General features: G+C 41.8%; 1 protein-coding gene across 2 annotated transcripts in view; it reads left to right on the top strand.

The window, feature by feature from the left end:
• The first annotated feature begins 3,331 nt into the window (after positions 1-3,331).
• LOC125721159 (BTB/POZ domain-containing protein KCTD8-like) overlaps positions 3,332-18,261 on the top strand; it is a 45,928-nt gene continuing 30,998 nt past the window's right edge. Inside the window, exons 1-3 of one of the 2 annotated variants that reach the window (XM_048997188.1) lie at positions 3,332-4,480; positions 10,253-10,319; positions 17,546-17,962. In XM_048997188.1, the coding sequence (XP_048853145.1) occupies positions 3,685-4,480; positions 10,253-10,319; positions 17,546-17,627 (945 nt within the window). In that variant the 5' untranslated portion in view covers positions 3,332-3,684 and the 3' untranslated portion in view covers positions 17,628-17,962. Of the gene's footprint in view, positions 4,481-10,252; positions 10,320-17,545; positions 17,963-18,261 lie in introns of those variants that run through there. The other variant, XM_048997187.1, reaches the window with a different exon arrangement.

Here is an 18,261-nt window from a genome sequence, read left to right as displayed (position 1 = left end):
GAAGGTACAGTATAGGGTGCGGGTAGAGAAAATTGTCTTTAGGCAGCTGCTTTGTACCACTGTATCATCATACCTACAGGGCTGGGGGGTTTGAACCCCATCGGAGCCATTTGCATTCTCCCCCCCATCAGGTGATAACGAATGATTTTGCTGCCTAGGTGCCTGGGATAGGTTCCCCCCGATCAGGATAAGCAGCTGGAAGACAGATGGATGGTGCTTTTAGGGTGATTGAATATTGTTTGTAGTACTCTAGATCAGGAACAATGGTGCCCATTAACATTGGAATTGAATCCTAAAATACCATAAGTATGGTGTTTCTTGAGAGTAAAGGCATCCTCATGTATTTTGTGAAAGAGATATGTGAGCATAAACGCTAGGAAATGATGCCATTTTATTTTGTAAATATAACACCATCCTAGAACTATTTAGTGCTTTTTTGGGGTATTTGGCAGCTTGTCATACAGTAGCTGCAACACACTCTAGAGGACAAAAGAAAGACATCCAGCGGGTTTCATCTTTTGTTCTCCTGGCTGGTGAGAAAAATTTAATGAGAGCCCCCAGACAACAGAGAAGCATTGTGCTGGATTTTGGACCCGTGCCTGTTCAAGGCTTATTTTGTCTCGCTAACACTTCCTGGTGCTGACATGGTCTCATGTGTCCCAGACGGTTTGTGTGTAGCTCTTGCTGTGCCAGCCGTAGCATTTTCCCAGCTCTCCCTTGGCCCATGCCTGTTGTGCATTTCATCTGCTCGCCCACTGGGAGGCAAACACTATGCAAGCATTAAGAGAAAAGCGCTGGGCAAAGCCTAAATGGTGACCCTGTAGCCAATACCAGTGTGGAACACTGATAGTGATTTAAACCCTCCAATGAAGATCTACCATACTGTAACCCCCTCCAGGACTTCAGCCAATCACTGCCAATGATAAGGGATGTGGGAGTGAGCATGGCCACTCATTTTAGAGTACGGTTGAATTCTCAGCATCTGATAGGATGGTTGGTCTGTTTGTGGGGTTTCTGAAACCTTTCATATGTCTACAGACAAAAAAAGTGCCTGGAAGTACGGAGTTGGTACGGACATTTCAGCGGCTGCACTCGTGCCATCTTTTATGCTAAAATTTAAATAATTATTGGTCCTTTTTCGAACGTTTTTCTTTCTGAAAGAAACTGAAACATTTCTTTCTGTTTCTCTCTGCTCTGTCTGTCTTTGTCGTGTTCTTGTTAGAATTTTATGATATAACATTTTACAGAAATGAAAAAGGTTATATTTATATATTGCTCTGGGTGGGGCAATTTCAGATGACAAGCACAAGCACATCCATTCACCTGACCAGAGCCTTATTGGAATGTCTAGCAGACTGAGTTTTCTCTCTGCAAAAAAAGCCATGGAAGCATGCTAAGTCCAAGCCCACTCACATCCATCCTCCTGATGGGGGCTACTGATTGCAAGTTTTTTTAGTAACAAAACCCATAGATCAAATGTCCACTCCAAACCATTTATACAAAAATTTGATTAACATAGTATAATCTATGGTAATATATCTTACACTTGGTCAATCGATCCACCGGTGCGGTACATCCTCTTCCGAATCAGTGAATTTTAGAGAAGACTCTTGCCCCCACCTTGATTGGCAAGTGTCACTGTTGGCCCCCTGTGCCTTGATTAGCATATTATTGATGTTCCACCATTTTTTTAACTTCCCCTTGTTTCTCTTTTAGCTCCAAAAACAGAGCTAAATTGGCCCCATTAAAGAGCCCCCTCCCCATTACAGCCCCTGCTCATTCCCAAGCCAGGAGGCTCTACTCAGTGTCCTGCCTCAAACCAAAGTTACAATGTTATACTAATTTATTACATATTGTATTGTTTTGTGAAATGTTCGCAAGACTTTTTTTCGGTTGGCAGTACATGACTTAGAAGGTCGTCAGTTCTAATCCCGTGCTGAGTAGTCACATTTCAGCAGGGTCCTTAACCCCCTTAAGAATGGCTGATCTTGTACTCAGAGCCTAAGCTTTGCTTTCACCTGTCTGTGTGACTCAAATGGTTAGAGAAGCACACTTTTGATTGAAGGACTGCTGGTTCAAATCCCCGACCAACAAAGTGCCAATGAGGTACCCTGAGCAAGGTACCATCCCCAAGCAGTGCTCACTGGACACTGAATTAGCTGCCCCCTGCTATGTCACAATGTCACATATGGGTTAAATACAGAGGACACATTTTGTTGTTGTGTACTGTGGTGTATCAACAACGACCACTGATCACTAAATTCTAAAAAAAATTAAGGAAGAGCAAGATGGGATGTGTGAAAACGAACACATTTAAGTCAACCTGTTCTTGCGCAAATGGCAGATTAAGATTACAGAAAACTGACCTTAAATTTCATTCCTAGTCATTCACATCTTTTCACCTATCACAGTTAAAACTAGAAAATACATACTGTACTATATGGTTTTTGCATTTGTGAGTAAAACGGTCGTGTGACAAGTGGAGATTCTTTTCTTGATGTAAAATTACACTGAAGACATTAAATGATACGCCAGTGAATTTCATATCATGGGAAATGCTTTCAGCAGGTAAACGCTCATTACAAACTATGCCCATCAAACTAGATAAATGAATGAATAAACGTCAAACTCTTTGCACACATGCAAATCATCCGCCCTCCAGAGGGTTAAAATAATTAGTTGCATGTGGAAGAAATTAATTCTTTCAACAAACCATGAAGAAATGTAAAAGAATCTAATTTCCCTGGTACTTACATGGACGTGCAATTTAGCATGCTAATGAATTTCAGTTCAGAGTAGAACAGCAGGTTGACTTTTACTGTTTGTAATTTGCAAAATGGCTGAAACAGGTACAAGTGCTGGGTTGGCTGTCAAATATGGAGTATAATAACAACAACAGCAGCAATAACAACAACAACAGCAAAAACATACCATATTTTTTCACAAACTGCCTGAAATGATGACTGGACTAATGTTCAGGTAATTTCCAGTGTCTGTGCATGCCTTAACAAATAACATTCACTAGGTGGTGCTCTGTGTTACTGTATGTACAACTGAAATTATTTCATGAACACAAGGTAACAAACATTTTTATATCTTGTTCTGTCAATACTTCATGGGGTGAATGATATTCATTTCTATAACAGGACAAGTTGTGTTAGTACTGATTTTTTTCATTATATTTATATTTTGACAGAAACTGATGATGTGATGACAAATTCAGCACTATACCTTTAAAAGGAGGCCTCGGGAGGCCACACCCCCCTTCTCTTTCTCACCCTCGGGGTGACGTCACCGCGGCTTCCCCAGCCGTTAGACTAATGATGCTGGGAGCTGAGCAGTACTGATTTTTTTCTCTCTTCCCAACGTGGATGTCAGTCTATCACACTCTGCACTGTCTCTCTCACTGGTGCTCTGGCTGAGAATCGGAGAATCTGGGAATCAGATTCTCCTCTCTTTTCCTCTTCTCTCTCTTTTTCTCTCATTTTTTTCCTCTTTTTTAGCAGGGATGTAGTACTCTTCATTCCAGATTAACTTCAGCAACTCCTTGGCTGTCTGACTTGCTTTTGCTGGCTGTCCAGGTTTTTTTTTTCTTTGTCTTTGGTCTTTTATCCTTCTGCTGCATTGGTTCTGCATTGGTTCTGCATTGGTTTTGCTTGGTTTTCTGACTGGTTTCCAGGGACCATGGCCCTGAGGGAGAGCGTTCTGCCCATCAGTGAGGTGTCAGGCCCCTTCCCCGAGGTGGTGGAGCTCAACGTCGGAGGCCAGGTGTATGTCACCAAGCACTCGACGCTGGTCAGCGTGCCAGACACCACGCTGCATGCCATGTTCTCCCGCCGGCCACTCCGCGACCTGCCCCGCGATAGCCGCGGCCGCTTCTTCATCGACCGTGACGGTTTCCTCTTCCGCTACGTGTTGGACTTCCTGCGCGACCGGCAGCTGGTTCTTCCTGAGCATTTCCCCGAGAAGGAGCGGCTCCAGCGGGAGGCTGAGCACTTCCAACTGGCGGAACTCCTCCGGCTGCTGGGACCACGTGTGGCTAAGCAGAGCTCCGGCAATGATGAGGGCTGCCAGAGCGACATCGAGGAGAACTCGCAGGGCAGCGACCTAGCTCGGACCACCTCGGACAAACGCTCAGGCTTCATCACCCTTGGCTACCGTGGCTCCTACACCACGGTGCGCGACAACCAGGCCGATGCCAAATTCCGCCGCGTGGCACGGATCATGGTCTGTGGCCGCATCGCCCTGGCCAAAGAAGTCTTTGGCGAAACGCTCAACGAGAGCCGAGACCCGGACCGTCCCCCGGAAAAGTACACCTCCCGCTTCTACTTGAAGTTCACGTACCTGGAGCAGGCCTTCGACCGCCTCTCAGAGGCTGGGTTCCACATGGTGGCTTGCAACTCCACTGGGACGGCCGCCTTCATCAACCAGTACAGGGATGATAAAATCTGGAGCAGCTACACAGAGTACATCTTCTTCAGTAAGTGAAGAAAAGTCCTCCAGTCTCTGACAGCTACATGCATAAATCACACTTTGATTTACTCACTGCATGTGGGATGCTGGACATCGCAATGGGTGATTTCAGTAAGCAAAGCATGGCATTTTAATAAGCAGAGAATAGCATTGGTTGTTGGTCATTAGGTAATAGGACTGGTGATGGAGGCCTATTAACAGGTTGGATTATGTGAAGGTAGAAACGGGCAGAACTTGGATTAAAAATGGACCCTGTGGGTTCCCATGATAAATTTTGCTGCTCCACATACCTGTCAGACATCATGAAAATGCCCGGTGTGTGCAATGGCTAGTGCAGCCCTGCATAGAAACATTATGGGACGATTATACAGCATTTGTCAGTTATGAGGCATCCTGTTTTCTGCAGCTTGTGCGAAAGGTTGATGAGATATACAGCAGAGAGCACTTGGCATTGGCCCAGTGATACCTCTGCAGGCATTCAGCAGCCACCTTTGCTGGACTCCATTGCTTGTGCCATGAAAGCTTCGGCTACAGAGAGGAAGCTCGGTCACTGCTGAGGGCACCCCACTGAGTACCTTCAGTGGAATGTGTCACTCTGGCACTCTTACTGAATCGCTGGGCATATTGAAGCCTTGCAGACTCAGGGAGACACAGAGAAGCAGGAAGAGAGAGAGGGAGAGACAGGGAGAGATAGAATCTGCACAAAACATCAAGATTATTTCCCTATAAAGTATCAATCAAGGGAAATCTCAGCACTGGAAGTGAATTATAGCAGAGGAATCAGAAGTCTGAGGTCGTAGCATTTAAACAGAAAGTTCAGCGAAGCTTTCCGTAGGTGGGCTTTGAACATGCCAGGCAGTAAATGAGACGCAGGCTCAGGCAAGACACCTGCTGCTGCTGTTTTTCACCTGAGCAGGATTTCGAGTGGGGCTGTTAATTAAGCAGCACGGTTCAGAGAAATTAAATAATGCCTGATTGGGACGGTCATGTTCTGAAATCTCGCCTTTGAAACCTGACTGTGGATATTGTGGGACGTAGAGTTTATATGCAGCTTTGCATTTGACATGATATAAAATAGATCTAATACGGCCTCTCAGTGCTGGGTCTCTGAAGTTCATTGTAGGTGTATAACTCCTGCAATTAATCACACTGACGTGTGAATGCAGTGGTGAATTTCTATCTGATATACTTGCTCTATAAAATCTCTTTAGAGTTAAGTAGCATTTAGTAGCGCATGTAACATACACAAAATTATCACAAACTGTAGATCTTAAATAACTGAATTCATGAATTAACCTTTCAGAATAAAACAAATAAAATGGCTTTATTAACAGGCTCTTTTAGGGAACCGTTTACAATGAATGCACAACTTGAGGTTATTGCTGTTAGCAGGGAATGTACTGCAGTCTGATATGCACAAATGAATAACAGTAGATCCTGTAAATGACTAGCATTTGGTAATTGCTGCTCAGGTCTGAAGCTGAACGTGCTTCTCACAGGGGGGCGGGGGGTTTCCATGGCTTCCGGGCACTGCATTCTGCGGTCTGTGCTCCTCACAGATAGGGAGCACGCGGGGAGGGCGTCCTCGTTTCCTCTTTTCTCTCTCCCCCTCTATTGCTAATCTTCCCCTCACTCTTTTTCTCCCACCACTTTCACTCTCGCTTCCCTTCTTATCATCACCCTTTCACGTGCTCCCTCCATCCTTCATTTCTCTCTGTTTTCCGCTGCTTTTCAGCTAACGTATTCCACAGTTTTTTTCTTCCTGCTTTGAAAAAGCCTTTCCCTCTCCGTTCCTTATTTTCTTGTCCCGTCCTGAATCTGCTCCCGAGCGAAGTCCCTGAGATTCTCATTTTGCCTCTTCCTCTTTTCCTGCTGCCTTCATCCTTCTTTCCGATAGTCTCTCATGCCATCCTGGCTGCGGTGTGTGTTTTGGGGGAGTATCTCCCTGTCATGCCAGGACCCAGTTCCACGCACCACTGACCACCGACTCATGTGGACAAAGGTTTCATTTGTGAAAAGACGGTCTTAACATTGTCTGGAGCACAATGATAGACTAACATATCAGGCTGGGGAAACACGTAACCAAATTCTATACAGACACACTCTTTTCCTTCAATACTGCGGTTAGAAGGTGCAAAACTTGCTGAAAGTTAACCTTAGCTGTACAATAAACCTGTTCAGGCAAATTTGTAATTATTACATTGTGGGGATCATATTTCCCCATTATGTGATAAAAACCTGTAACTTTTTACCTTATTGGCACGTTTTAGAAAAATCTGTTTATTCAATCAAAGAAAAAACAAAAATGCCCAAAGTCTTGTATTTTGTTTGATTATTTATGGTTAAGGTTAGGATTGGGTGGGGGTTAAGTTTGTTATAAATAGGATTAGAGTTATGCCCATTGAAATGAATGGAGAGTCCCCATACAAATATGAATACGTGGACTGTGCTATGTGAAGAATTTGACTAAGATCTACTTCAGATTTCAGGCAAATCCTTTCATTCCAGAAAAGCTCCTTTAACATGCAAAGTGGAAGCACAGATCCTGTCAAAGCATTAACATCAGCCTGCCTCCAGTAATGAACTTCTCAGAAAGCATGCTGCACAGTTACCCTTTATACAGAATCGATCCGTGATCAATATGTAAGCATCCTACGGCGGCCATGTATCATAGTGCACTCATTAGCTGCGGGGGTGTCTCATGTGAGGTGTTAATGAATTCCAGTGATGGATATCTTTGCATTTTTTTCTGGTCAAGATGCTCAGTCTATAGAGCAATGCAGACCTCACTGCTCAGTGAAGGTTTGTTCCTTGGCTATTGGGCGTGTGTGGAGGGGTATGGGGTGGGGTCATGTATATATTACTTTGTGGGGACCAAATGTCCCCACAATGTGAGAAAAACTTCTTAGTTTGAGGTTGTGGGACCACCTTTTCGGTTTCCACAAGGGGAATAATCTGCAATCAAAAAACTAAAAATGCCAAACGACTTGTATTTTGTTTGGTTACTTATGGTTAAGGTTTGGGCTGGGTAGGAATTAAGGTTATCATAGATTAGATTAGGTTTTTTTCCCGTATAAATGAATGGTGAGTCCCCATAATCATATGAAAACAATGTGTGTATGTGTTTCCGCGTATGTGTGTGTGTATGTCTGCACGTGCACGTATGGAAGGACAGGGAAGTCCAATGATCTAACAGGGCATGAAGTGATCCCAGTCTTTGCCTTCTCCTGTTAAGGATGGGGGGGGGAGAGGCAGTGATTCAAGACAGCATGATGTCATTCTTCTTAGAGCACTTCTGAAAAGTCCTCTGACTGACATGGCAAACTGTCTGCTGACAGACTAACAGAATAGATAATGTGCCAATAAATAAATAATGGATTTAAATATAAAAAATACCATCAAAAGGTTTTTTCAAATTACCATTATGCATGCAACTTAAATTTGACTTGATCGGAGGCACAGGTGATTTTTATACATAATGCATATCATTTTATTTTTGGTCAATTCTCTCCCCTGCACCATCCAAGTCTCTGTAATTCATACAATATTCATCAGCCAGGTTCACACAATGTGTTTATATATTATTTAATCATTTAGCTGCTGCCTATATGTAACTGAAGATTGTAACTGATGTTACTTTACAATTTGCAATGAAAAATAGGATAAAAAAGTAATCCATAAAACATTATTTTGTTGTTTTTATGTAATATGCCAATACCTTAAAAAAATCAACCGGTGAAACACACTGAAAACTCATTCACAGTTGTAGATACAATATTTATATTCTAAAACAACCTAATTGGTTAAGAAATATTTAGTTTTAATCCTATTAGGATTTAAGAGAAAAAAATAAATGAATTTTAATCAGACACTACCAGCTCCTGAGCATACAGTGAGATATCTTTCTGTTTTTGCACAGATAATTTCGGGGGAATAGAGGCAGCTGGGATTTTGAATTTTTTATTTTTTTTATTCATGAAGGAGGCTGACTGACAGTAGGTCTGACTATGCCACACACATTATATAAGCAATGTGCAGTAACGGTATTTTTAACCTAACTGACGGATGGCTACCCACCATTGCACTTCTAATTGCAGGGACCAATGTTGCCTCATAATCTGGCCTCAGCTCTGTATGCGTGAGAACATTTCCTCCAGCGTGTGGGTTTTTTTTTCTGGGTATTCTGGGTTCCACCTACAGTCGAATCGTGTATTTCAGGTAAATCGGCAATACGTGCAGGGCATACCCAGGCCTTACGCGCCACTGCGCCCTCTATTGGCTGAGTGACTCTTTTAAATTGATGAATTCCATAAGAAACAGGTAGATGTAAAGCAGTATATAACACACTATATAACAATACATAACACAGAGCCTGATGTATAAGAGACATTTAAATGCTGGGGCTGTCGCTCACCATCTGAGTCAATCACAGCAAACTACTTCTGACCTTTGACCTTGATCATAAAATACAGATGTCTACCTGAAAAAGGCATCATTATAAATTAGAAATCATTGCTTTTATAACCCCTCATTCAGAGTATAGAGAAGGGAAAGTGTTTTACCTTGTGAAATGAATTAATCTCAATGAGCAATACGAACAAGGTAACATGCACAGCTGGCATAGAGATAAATGCAGTCATTTAACCATCATGTCTGAGAAGAAGTACACTGAGACAATGCAGCAGTTTTTGACAGCTGTTGCATAATAGGTGATTTCATCCATCCATCCATCCGTTTTCCAAACCGCTTATCCTACTGGGTCGCGGGGGGTCCAGAGCCTATCCCGGAATCAATGGGCACGAGACAGGGAACAACCCAGGATGGGGGGTCAGCCCATCGCAGGGCACACTCACACACCATTCACTCACACATGCATTCCTATAAGTAATATCATTTGAAAGGTATTATTGATTTTTCTGCATAAAATTACTTTACTTATTTAAGCAACAAAGGCAACTGCAGGCAAAGTGAAAATCTGGGTGAGATCATTTTCACAGGAACACAGGATATTACATTGATCTGAAGTTTTGTTGGCTACCTGGAAACACACAGAAAAATGGTCAGTGTTTCGGTTCTGTAGCTTTTGTGGTTTTTGTGTATTACTGGCTTGCTTTTCACATCACGGTGAAAGTTCCTTGCATTCGCTCTCACTTCTAATCCAAATTTCTTCATCGACCTATGGTCTGCTAAGTAGGGATCGTAATCCAAAAATCCAAGCTTATTTTGATAGTAGTGTCCTCTTTTCGTCACAATTTTCATCACATAATAAAAAAAATCTGTTACTTACAGTTCCTCATTTCACAACAGCAGTCCACAATTTTCAGTCTATGATATATTCCTCTCGGTCTCCATCTCACTGTTGTTTTCCATTTGCTGCAAAGTTACAAGATAGCACAGTAACTTCTGTTTCTTCATGGCTGTCATTTCGAATATGACATCAGCTCTTTGTGACTGTGTTGGTTTCATTGTTTTTCTTTGCAGTCTAAAGAAACACATTTAGTGATTAAACTGGTTCCCCATTCTATACGTATTTTTTGTGTGTAACTTCCCTGGGATACACACTTGTCCCATTTGTACTGTCCCATCTACATCCTTCAATGCACCCTGACCCTAACTAGATGATCGAAAAAGGTGGATGTATATTTTTAAGACTTCCATGCACCATCTGACCATTGTGCCCCTTAAATTTTTAATATTTTGACTCCCCCACCCTGACACTGCTGGCTCTCAAACCCAAATCTCACAGGGTAAGGACCTCTGCTCTGTTATGTTCTTTCAGAATTGTTTGCATGGAAAAGCCTGCGGACTTGGCAGAGAGAACCCTGCGACACTGGAATAAATGAGAGGTCTGATTTTTATTTTATGGTTCTCTTCTGGTAGAGGGAGGGAGCAGAGGAGACACATGCTGCTTGACTGACTGACGCCAGTCTCTGCTTATTTGGATTGAAGCTGAACTGAACACAACCTACGGCACCAAATCTCCTCGACTCCCTGCAACTTTGCCTTTTCTTTACTAATTAAAAATTACGATAAAACTATACATTGTGCATATTTCATTACATTCATACCCAGTCCACTAAAACTTTAGTAAAAATATGCTATGGAAATAAGTAGATAAAAAATGTAATTAAAAAAATTCATTATTACCGCCCTGTACTTTTACTCAAATCAAGATTCACATCAACCACAGGAAAAAAAAAACCTTCCTTAAATTAATGGCTCTCCATAAGGTATAAATGATACTTTGCACCATGTGCTGGATCTGAAGATAAATTACTAACTTACCCTTGTGTTTTGGTACCTTTCTCTGGGGTCTTTACAGGATTGTAGTTTGACTGACTTTTATCCGCAGACCTGTTTGCCAAGGTAGGCACTAGCAGGAGCTCTATGGGAAAGCTTTTCCAATCATTTGAAAAAGGATCACGATTATTAATCTCCGCAAACTGCAGTATTTTTACTGCAATGTGGATAATGGACACTGACTGTGCAGTAAAGACGTGAAACAATCATAACCTGCTTGAGCTACCGAAAATCGAACATGGAGCGGTTATAGTGTTGTGCCGGTATAACAGACGGGCTTTCTTTAATTGGTGTTCAGAGCCGTGTCTGCAAGAGCCCTGTGACGATTCTTCTAAACCCCCATCAGACAGGAAGACAGAAGAACTTATAGCTCAAAGCCAGCACTGATTGCGTTACTGATTTTCCAAGCAACCTCGAATCCTCCCCTGTCAATTCATAAAACCTTGCACCCGAAATGGACGGTAGACTATAAACACGGCCATGGAAGTCCATGAGTGGAAGAAACAGATTTTCAGCATTGCGATCATGCATCTGTAAATAAATCGCAGTTGAGTTCATTCACAGACTTGATGTGCACTGCCTGCGCAGGCGTTGCCTACTGCGGACCACGCAGGAATGTTACAGGAGTATCCAATTAGAAGACGGGACTCTGGGGCCACGTTCACTTGCTAACATGTTCGTGTCTGAGCGACACAGCTGGATGAGCACAGGTCCCGATAACGCAGAGTGCTCTGTCATTCACAACATTGTCAAAGCATACAATAGACCACAGGTCAGATTAGCTGAAAAGAAGCTACTTAGAATTATAAAGCATACTCTCTGGCCTTAAATAGCTATTCAACACTTCCTCTACTGGCTGAGCAGCCCTTCTGCAGTATGGAACAGTATGAAAAGCCATGAAGAGGAACAGGTATTGTTACCCAGCTCAAATCAAAATGAGTCAGGCTTTATGCTCTGAAATCAAAGCCCGCTTCTGGAAACTCAATGGGATGTGGGCTACTGTTGGTCTCTGAGCTCTGACTCCTCCACTTGGTCGCTAGTACAAATAATGTTGGTGGAAAGACCCTTTCAGAAACATTTTCTCTCCCTGTGCCATGTCCTAACCAAGCATCCTTCCCCCTTAACTGCTACGACTTCATGCTATTATTACTGCTTAGTTCAACATGTTGGAGCCGTGTTTCTCAACCTGGTCCTTCGAGACCTGCAGACAGACCACATTTTTGCTCCCTGCCAGCTGGCAGCAAAAATGTCAACTGTCTAGCAGGGAACTAGGAGGGAGCAAGAACATGGACTGGGGGGTCCCCGAGGACTGGGTTCCTGAGTCTTACTGTAATGTCTGCATCCCATACCCTGGTCACAGATTGTTTCTCCGTTGTTATTTCTCCAATTTTAGTGTATTGTCCAGTGTCCTATGTCCAGTGTCATATTCTCCTTTGTTAATATTGGGAGATTTTTTTCATCTGTTAAAACGCTTGTTTAACATTCAGATTCACTACTCAAATTAACAGCAACGGGGGAGACTTTGTGAAAATTTGCAGGGATGTGGACAGTGTGGAGGATAGGCTAGTGCCATTGTTGCACATTTGGTGGGGGGGGGGGGGGGCTTGGAACCCCAAATAATAAAAACCCACCAATACAACTCGCTAGTTTAGATACTAATATGGTGTTGTTTTGGTATGGCTCTTCCCCTTAAGATTCATGTTAAACAGCCATTTAGCAGCAAAAAACATCTCTTATATTTTGTTTGGTTACTTATGGGTAAGGTTAGGACTGGGTAAGGATTAAGGTCGTCATGATGGGAGTTTTCCCCATAGAAATGAATGGACAGTCCCCACAAACATATAATTACAAACCTGTTTCTGTCTGTGTGTGTTTTTTTGTGTGTCTGTGTCTGTGTGTGTGTGTGTGCCTGTATATGTGCCCTGTGATGGGGGAACCCAGCCTTGCACCCTGGGTTACCTGGGACTGATAAGTCATTTTATTGTCATTGTACATGTATGAAACAAAATTACAATACTTCAGTGCAGCAGACAGCTAGAGCAAAGAGCTGCTGGACACTATAAATGTTGTTAGGGGGATAAATAATAATAATAAAAAACATAACAGACCACAACGACAACAATGACTCAGTGCAAATAGTACAAGTAAGCAGTGGTGCAGGACAGTGCATATAGAGAGCAGACTGTGCAAATAACACAAATAACACTGGCCACTCTAGTCACTGCATTTAGTCATTGTTTAAAAACAATTCAAGGCACTAGGTAACTTAAGATCATAGGATTTTAACATGAAAAATCTTACAGTAATATACACTAAGTGTAGCATGTTTACTGGGTGATTTTGCTCTAAATTTGAGTTGGATTGGGACATTGATAGATACATACATATCAGAGCCACATGGAATGGATTTCCAGTTCAGATAACATTTTCATTGCACCTACAAAAATTAAGCATTTCCAAAATAAATCATATGGGATAACTGAACTGAATATCAAGTGTTTTCGTCTATGGAGCAACATGTTCAAAGGTGGTACATAACTAAAAGGTAAACATGCTAGGAATGAAATTCCGTACAAGCCAACAGAGATTTGTGTTATACAGACATCTTCCCCGATTTACCTACACGTATTTTCAGAAGTATCTCTGACTTATCTACCTGAGAAGTACTGGAAAATAAAAGAGGTTCCGAGTTTAACTTCAGTATTGTACGGACACTATAGTGTTGCTTTAGCCAGTTAAGAATTTGTCTATTCCTTGTATACTGGGAACATTAGCAACATTGAAAATTCAGGGCAAGGCTATACTGGGTACAGATTAGCGACAATTAACTCTTAATTTCTGAAAATGGATTCATAATGACATCTCAAATCTTGTTCCAGAACAGATAATAAAAATAGAGGTTTATGTTCCAATTATTACAGTGCAGAAGGAAATGTTCTAGCCCGTTTTGGAGGGATTATAATTGTAAATGGCCTCCCTGTTGTATTCATGGAAGCAGCCGACTACAATGTGTCTAATTTGGCAGTCATGACACTTGTTTAATTGATGTAGAATTTAGGAGTCTGGAATCCAGTAAATAACTGTTCTGATTTAAAATCAGCTGACAAGGGAGGTGGGATTTTCATTAATCAGGCCAGGAGTCACAGATAGTAACATGTCCTGATTATTATTAAGCCATCCATCCATCCATTCATCCATCCAGCTGATTATCCATGACAACATTACACGATATGGCATGTCATACAGCAAATCTCACCCATGCAAAATTTATACTTCAGACTTTAAATGGCTTCTTGTACAAACAGGCCTTTCTTGGAAAATACCACTTTTGATATTTTCTGTTTTTTTATCACTTCAGGTTAGCTCTGTATACAGCATAAGACCAGCACAAGCATGTTCTATCATGGATGACTCACTGGGTAGTGCTGTGGACCTGAGCTTTGATTTGTGCAGTAAGACTAGGCAAACAAAGCCAAACCAAAATGGAGAACAATGAGAATGCCGATAACTATAATGGAGCATCATCTTGGTCTACAGGTCATTTTTCAGCTTCTTCGTTATTTTTAATAACATGTAATCCTAGTAGGTAACTCATAATTGCAATTTTGGTAAAGGTAGCTATGATGAAGTATAATCCCATCACTTTTAAATTTTATGCATGAATATTCTTCCTAGGTATAAGTTTCCTTATCTAGTATCATTAGCTTAAGCAGATAGTAAAGAGACATGTCAAACTCCATCCTTCCTGGATGTCCACGTTGGTAATTGGCAATATCAAACAAGTAATTCAGTGTTGATCCAGGGACTATAGACTTTGTAGCGGAAGTAGGAAAAATGATCAATCATATAGGAGACATTTGCTTAGGGTGCCAAATTCTGAGGGGGCACCGACTTGCCAGCCAATTTCACTTTGCCTCAGATAGGGGGCCCGAGTGGTGATATTTGCCTAGGTCCAGTGTTGCAAGTAGCCTTAAGGCCAATTCATAGTTTACATTTCCGTGTGTGCTCTCGGTCCATGCGTAGGGTGGGTGACGTAAATTTTGTCATCAGGGGTTTATGCTGGATGGTGGGTATGCAACCTGGATTATTATGTTCAGTGGAAGTCATGCACGTTAGTGCATGTCAACTGCTCATGTGCAAGGAAATTGACTAGCTGCAAGGGTCCGCAATGGACAAATGACACAGTTTTCATCATCAGCCATGACTGCGCGGTCAACCGAACCCCATAAGTGCGGCACCAGATTTTTGTGTCTGCACTGACCTGTGATTATCATGCATGTATAGCAGAGACGACACAGAGTCTTGTGATGAAAAGTAATGTGGAGAGATCTATGGCTACCTAGATTATCGCAGTCCATCTCTGAGAGAGCAGAAGGACACCCAAGTGCATGTAAATTTATGATGTGAAATTGCCCAAACTCTAGGAAAAGAAAAAACCTTCTGCAAATAGAAATGGAAATCCCTGGTAGCACACATAAAAATTGTAACCATTCTCTCTACTGTAAGCCACTTTGGATAAAAGTGTCAATAAAATTAATAAAATGTAAATGTGAACAGAGGTATTTGAGGGACTTCATTCGCTCACCTCCATTTGTAGTATAAACAAGACTGGGTGCACATCTGTTTTCCTTGACCACATCAGCAATCCAATTCATTTCGAAGTACAGTATAAACTTTTGTTTTTCTTTCGGTATGTGCATGTATTCTTGTGTGTGTCTGTGTTCAATGACTCAATATTGTCCTTTATCCCCAAAATTTAAATTTATCATGTTATTTTTTTAGATATCACCCAGCCCTAATTTGCACAGTTTTTCTACTCTTTTCTTTACTTCATTAAATCCATTATTTAGTTTTTAGTACAAGTGATTATCTGTAAATTTCACCTAAATCATTATACCCAAATAATTCTGTGATACCAGAATCCTATGTGTTTATCTATTTGAAAAGTGAGAGAAAATAAAGTTATTCTGGGCTCATGTCACACCACAGATTCTTGCCACTGATCTCCATCACCAGAATACTAAGTGGACAATTCAGGTTCCTGATTGTGTATACCTGTGAAGTGCTGCAAAACAAATTCTTAAACTCTTGAGACTCTCATCATAGTGCGAAGTTTAGTTTCTTTTCCTCCACTTATTAGCTGAGTGTCTGATATGCTTTTAAATTCCCTGGAGTATGACTTTTGGTTTTATTTCCCATCTTATGACTCACTTGGAGCGAGTGATCTGATCATCTGTTTAGCTGTGCTGCTTCAGTGGGTTTCATACTGTAATATTCATCGAGAAAGTAGGCTAGGTAGCTATGCATGGTGTTGACTAGGGTGTTTTGAGACGTTGGCACTGAGGGTTATTATTTGGGGAGATGTTCTCTTGGGAGTGCAGCTTGACTTTGAAGGAGATGGTCCTGAGTCCTGGATCCTGGAAGGGATTCTGCAGAAATTCCTTATTGGTGGAAACAGTGATTAACTTTCCCTGGCAGACAAAATTTTGAATAGACAGCTATTTCCAACCTTCTCAGATCGTTGAATCAGAAATCAATTTAGTCTCTTCCTCACCTATTAAATATTCAGTATTTTTAACTTTGATGTCTCTCCTGGTTGCCTTAGTTCAGTGTGGCCTGAAGGACAATGGGAACAACAGTTGGATGACTTGGAAATTCAGCTCATTTAAGTAAGTTGCTTTTTTGAAGAAAAGGGGAAATCTATAACTGTCAAGATTTATAACTGATCGAATCATGCTCCATGCGGATATTTCGCAATATAGTCATCATTGATTCAGAGTGTAATCTTTAGAACATTTCAAGCTCAAACACTTGACAAACGGGCAACAACACCCACATAGCTGACAGTGTGATGAATGTTGTGATGGCTCCAGGATTCTGAGAAGTTTACCTCTCCCCACAGTCGATAAAACTTCGGAGCCTCTGCCAGCTCATTGGCATTCAGGGTTTGTGAGCGGCACCGTCCCACCTGATTCCAGCTCCTCCTGAAGATAACAAACGACAGGCTTACTCTCGTTACCGTGCCGACCAGGTTGCTTGTCAATTACCCATGGCTCATTGTAATTACATTCCGTTAAGATGTGCCGAAGGGTTAGGCTTCATGGACTGCTAGCAAATGATTTGTCCATATAAAAATAGGTAGCAAAGAAAGTTTTACAGTAAAACAGCTTTTCTAACCCCTTTTTGTTTGGTCAGATAATAGTCATTTTGCATGTAAAACACTTAACTGAATGTGGCCAAAGCACAATCTTTTTATGCAGCGCATGAATATGTCCACAGTCAGTATATTTACTCACTCTAGGTGTTTCTTACTGCAAACACTGCCCCGCATTTGAAGAATGTCAAATCTGTTGGTATGTGATTAAACAGTCAATAAAGATTTTGATTAATTGAAAGTGAGCTATTTAAATATAAATACGCTGTCAGTGCTGTTACCATTATTCATTTATATAGTTGATTATTGAATGCTGGATTTTGTAAATAATTAATGACAAAAAAATAAAGATGGTTATCTGAAGGCTATCACACTGCAATCAGATGACAGCTATGTACATGCAAATAACAATAGATATTACTATAATAGTAAATGTAAAAAAATGAATGGGACAACAGAAGAACTCAATATTTCCACACATCTTATGCTAAAATTCAGAAAAATAATTCTTTGGGGTATGAATCAAAGTATCAGCTCAGGAAGGTGATAAATAATGTAAGAATGTACTGTAGGCTTAGGGGACCCTGAATTGACTGAGTGCCCCTTGTTTCTGCACAGAAATGGCTTCAGACTTCTGGGGGCATGGCAGTGCGGGGGAAGGCCTGACTGGACCAGGAAACAAGTCACTGAAACTCCCTAATAAATGCCATAATGCAGAGCTGTGTGTGAGAAATTCAAGCCTAAATCTCAACAGGTCATTTCCTATTTAAATCATTTTCCAAATTCCCCTATTGTCACAAATATGCTCGGACCCGCTGTGGGATTGATCACTGAGTCTTTATTGAGCTCGTCAGAGGTAACAGATCAAGGGAGTGGACAGAGATTAGGTCGTGCAGGCAGGGTCGAAAGCCAGGGGATCAGGAACAAGCGGCAGGTAAGAGTCAGGATCCTGGGTTCGTGGTCAGGGTTGCTGGCGAGAGGGTCGATCACCGGGGAATCCGTCTGAACATACAGACAGAGCACACGGGGAACTCACAAGGAGGAAGAGCGAGGGGAGGAAGGGCAGTAGACAAGGGAGGTTGAGACAAGATGCAGGGAGAGTCGGGCTGGGCAAGCAGAGCAGAACGGAGCTAGATGGGAGACAGGGAAATTAAACGTTGTCTCAGTATGTCTCTACACATCAACATTACCTCACGCCGGGCAGCGGTTATGGTCATGCTTTTGTCCAACGTGGTTACTGGGTATTGGTCGGGGGCAGCTGCTTCCCATTGCCGGTCTGCCAGCGGGGCGTGACACCTATAGCATCACCTATAAAACTGATCTTTATTTAAGCT

Source organism: Brienomyrus brachyistius, unplaced genomic scaffold (genome assembly GCF_023856365.1).
Source record: "Brienomyrus brachyistius isolate T26 unplaced genomic scaffold, BBRACH_0.4 scaffold32, whole genome shotgun sequence".
NCBI classification, from domain to species: Eukaryota; Metazoa; Chordata; class Actinopteri; order Osteoglossiformes; family Mormyridae; genus Brienomyrus; species Brienomyrus brachyistius.
Note: the sequence above shows the minus strand (reverse complement) of the source record. Positions and strands in the feature narration are given on the sequence as shown.